We start from the raw sequence: 3692 nt of genomic DNA, 5'->3' as shown, positions 1-3692 counted from the left end.
TAAAAATCTGCTCCATTTGAGATTTCTTTTGTTCTTTTGGTTGTCTGAGAAGATTGATTCGTTCAAAGGCAGCACAACTGGCCCTCTTGTCCACTTGCAAGCAGCAATAAATTTAGTTTCTGCCAAGTGGAGGACTGCATGGTAGCTGGCACCTGATGTAACCGGCCCCAATGAGCGAGCAAGCGAACAATTGTTCTGTTTTTTCTTCTTCTTTTATTGATTTTGTGTTCTTGAGGAAAGGAAAAACTGAAAGATTGATCGAGATGAATGATAAAGTGGCATGTAAAATTGATAGTGTTTGCACAGCTTTTATATCACGATGAGGGAAGGAAGGAAATGAAGGAATGGAGAGGAGACAGTGGAGAATTAAGTGGCAATGGCGGTGGCGTCGCCGTGGCGGCAGTGGGTTTCGGCGATGCGCGCCAGGGAGTGGAGGTTGCACTTGACGATCGTGTCGAGGAAGACGCGGGTGTCCTCCTTGGTGTTCCCTGGCGGCACGTCGACCACGTAAGTCTCCACGACCACCGTGCCTTGTTGCCCTGTGCCGGTCGGTGGTTCTGATGGGTGGAGAGTGGTGACGGACCGGTAGTTGGTGAGGCGGTGCTCGCCCCCGATCACCCGGAAGCTGAGGACGTGGTGCTCGTCGTCGAGGATCTCGAGCCGCTCTGTGCTGGTGGCCGCCGGGATCCCCGAGACGAGGCGCAGCTCGCGGAGCGTGCCCACGCCGCCGTTGCCGACCACCACGCGGCAGCTCTTCACGAAGTGCTTGTACGCCTGCGGCTCGTCGAAGCGGCGCAGCACCGACCAGACCACCGCCGCCGGCGCCGCCACCTCCTGCACCACCGCCGAGCAGCACTGCTCCGGCCTCGCCGCGTGCTCGTGGTGCTTGGCCACCAGGTCCGGCAGCGCGTGCGCCGTGCACCGCTCGATCGCCCCCGCCACCGCCACGCCTCCGCCGCCGTCACCACCTGCGCCCCACGGGATCTGAATCGAGGGACCGGGGGTGGGAGAAATGCAAGTCATTGAGGAAGGAAGAGAGGATTCGAGGCGAATCGTTTGCGACGAACAGAGGCAGAGGAATGAAGAAGCCAAGAAAGGTATAAATATCGAGGCGAAGGATGGAGATATATATATATATATATATATTAATTGCAATTTGTTCTAGCGGAACGGAATCAGCGAAAGACTTTAGAAATGTTCACATAGAGGCGTTTACAAGAGGGGATTAATATAAGCTCAATTTGATAACAGTTGATAGGGTTGTAAATGAATTGAGTGAGTTTTGAGATAATTTAAATTTATTTGATAAGATAGTTGAATCGAGTTTAAAATTATTATTCAAGTTTAACTTGATATATTTTTATGAATTTGAATTTCTTAAAAAGTTGATTTGAGCTTAATTTATTTAGATGTTATTTCTCTTAATTCAAACTTTATTTGAGTTTCATTCGAATTTGTTTGAGTTTAATTTGAGCTTTGTTTATTTAGATATTATCGAACTCTCAATTTAAATTTGTTTGAAATTTTTAGTTATTTGATTAGTTATTGAGTTTGATAATTTAAATTTATTTATTTATTTTATTGTATTATTTATTTAACATATTGAAAAGAATTTTATTCACGAATATTATTTGTGAATATTATTCACGAATATTATTTACAAACATTAATAGCTAAAAATATATGTGTTCAGATTTATTTGTTTAGTTTAATGAATGGTTCAAATTTGTTTGTTTAATTTTATGTATATTATACGAACATAAACAAATTCTTATCAAATCGAACATCAAATTTATTCATGAATACTTGATTCATTTATAGTACTAGTCATCGACAAATATTATAATTGTTATCAATGTAATTTTTGAACCAATCAAATCTTCCACAATTATATTGAAATATTATACAAGAAAAGTGTTCACGATTATAATTCTATTGAATAGTCAGGGATGAAAGGTGTGCTTTGGGTTCAAACCGGATTCAATTTAAGCTCGATTTGACTGAATCACAATTGAACCGGAAGTAGACTGGTTCGGCCGGTTCGGTTCGATTGCTTACGGGTTAAGAGGAAACCCTAAGACTACATTTGGTAGGGTGTAATCTACTTTGTAATGTAATCAGGATTACATTACAAGGCTGATTATTTTGTTTGTTTTAACTTTAAACCTGTAATGTAATGTAATCTCGATTACAAAAGGTAGTGAAGTTTTGTAATCTGGATTACAAAGCAAATACTATGTAATCCGATTACATTACGAGGTCACTATTTAACCAAAATTTGAATGCCGAATATACCTCTAGTCAGTCGTCGCCCGCCGACCGCCCGTCGGTCGCTGCTCGCGCACCGCCCCCAGCCGGTCACAGGTCGTCATCGACGGCCGCCGCCATCGGTCGCCGCCCGCCGCCATCGGTCGCCGCCCGCCGCCATCGGTCGTCGGTCGCCGACCGCCGACGCCCGCAAACTCCAACAAAGGTGCGACGACCGTCGGTAGAAGTCACAGGATATTTTTGTCATTTTATAATAATATGAATTATATTATTTATAAAAAATAATGGATACCAAACAAAAGAATGTAATCACCCTTGTAATCAAATATTACATACATTATATTACCAAACGTAGTAATGTAATCAAGATTAAATTACATTACATTATAAATTTGATTACATTATAAGCTCGATTACATTACACTCAACCAAACGTAGCCTTAATGCATTCCCTTGGATCATGGCCCGCCGCAGCACAGGCCCTTTCTCACATGAACCCCAACCCTTCCGCCTGATTTGTCGCCGTCGTCGCCTCCCGTCAGCTGGTGCGCCTGCAGCCTGACGAATTGCAGCGTAGGCACCTCTTCTTCAATCCTTTCATCGGGTGATAATACCGTAAGAGGAGGTCACCTGTGTGGAAGTCCTCCAGAGGTTGGGATGGCCGATCTTTCTTGATATGCATCGTAACTTGCTATGTTAGATATGTTGGTGAGTGTTAAGGACAAGAATCCCACAATAGTAGTATCAATCAAATGCATTTTTCTGGTTCCTTAGCAGATTAGGCTGTGAATGGCTATAATTGTCCTGATTATATTACCTTGCAGCTATTACGGTAGTTCACTGGTGTGCTAATTAGGTTTCTCATTGTTTGTGTACGGCGACAAATGGACTATACGTTGACAATGTTAGAAATGGAGATAGTGGGGAATATGGTCATGTTCCCCACTACTCATAATGGAAAAGTCCATTATGTCCCTGGTCTATTTTCCTATATAAAGGGGGTCCGTCCAAGGATCAAGTGTGTGTGAAATTGCTAGTGTGCAACGATGAGAGTAAGAGAAGAACATTCAAGGCGGCGGGATTTGGTTTGTGGAATTGCGGAGGACTTTCCGATCCTGTGATCGCTCTTCCGACAGCGAGTTTCGCCATTGCCGATTGCGGATTTGCGGAAGATCGCTGTAAGTTTTTACCGCTTTTATTTTATTCGTCTATCATGCATTTAGAATATAAATCTACAATGGTATCAGAGCTGTGTTAGTTCTAAATGTTGGACACCAAACAATCTGTAGCCGGAGATTTACAGGAAATTAGCTGAATCTAAATACTCGAATTAAATTCAACTCACAGTTAAGATGACCTGAGCAGATAATCTCAGGCTGCCAGCAGGGGCTGGTTTTTCTGACCTCAGAGTTTGAGCAATCAGA

General features: G+C 43.1%; 1 protein-coding gene across 1 annotated transcript; it reads right to left on the bottom strand.

The window, feature by feature from the left end:
* Positions 1-266: 266 nt before the first annotated feature.
* LOC122029854 (abscisic acid receptor PYL4-like) lies at positions 267-1132 on the bottom strand. The gene has a single exon (XM_042588999.1). It carries the CDS (start codon positions 1021-1023, stop codon positions 367-369), a length of 657 nt encoding a protein of 218 aa, XP_042444933.1. The 5' UTR covers positions 1024-1132; the 3' UTR covers positions 267-366.
* Between the last annotated feature and the right edge of the window lie 2560 nt (positions 1133-3692).

This window comes from Zingiber officinale, chromosome 10B (assembly GCF_018446385.1).
Source record: "Zingiber officinale cultivar Zhangliang chromosome 10B, Zo_v1.1, whole genome shotgun sequence".
In the NCBI taxonomy this organism is placed as follows: Eukaryota; Viridiplantae; Streptophyta; class Magnoliopsida; order Zingiberales; family Zingiberaceae; genus Zingiber; species Zingiber officinale.
This window is presented reverse-complemented; position numbering and strand designations above follow the sequence as displayed.

Coding starts and splice junctions, on each gene's coding strand:
- LOC122029854 (XM_042588999.1), bottom strand. CDS start 1,023: ATGACTTGCATTTCTCCCACCCCCGGTCCCTCGATTCAGATCCCGTGG.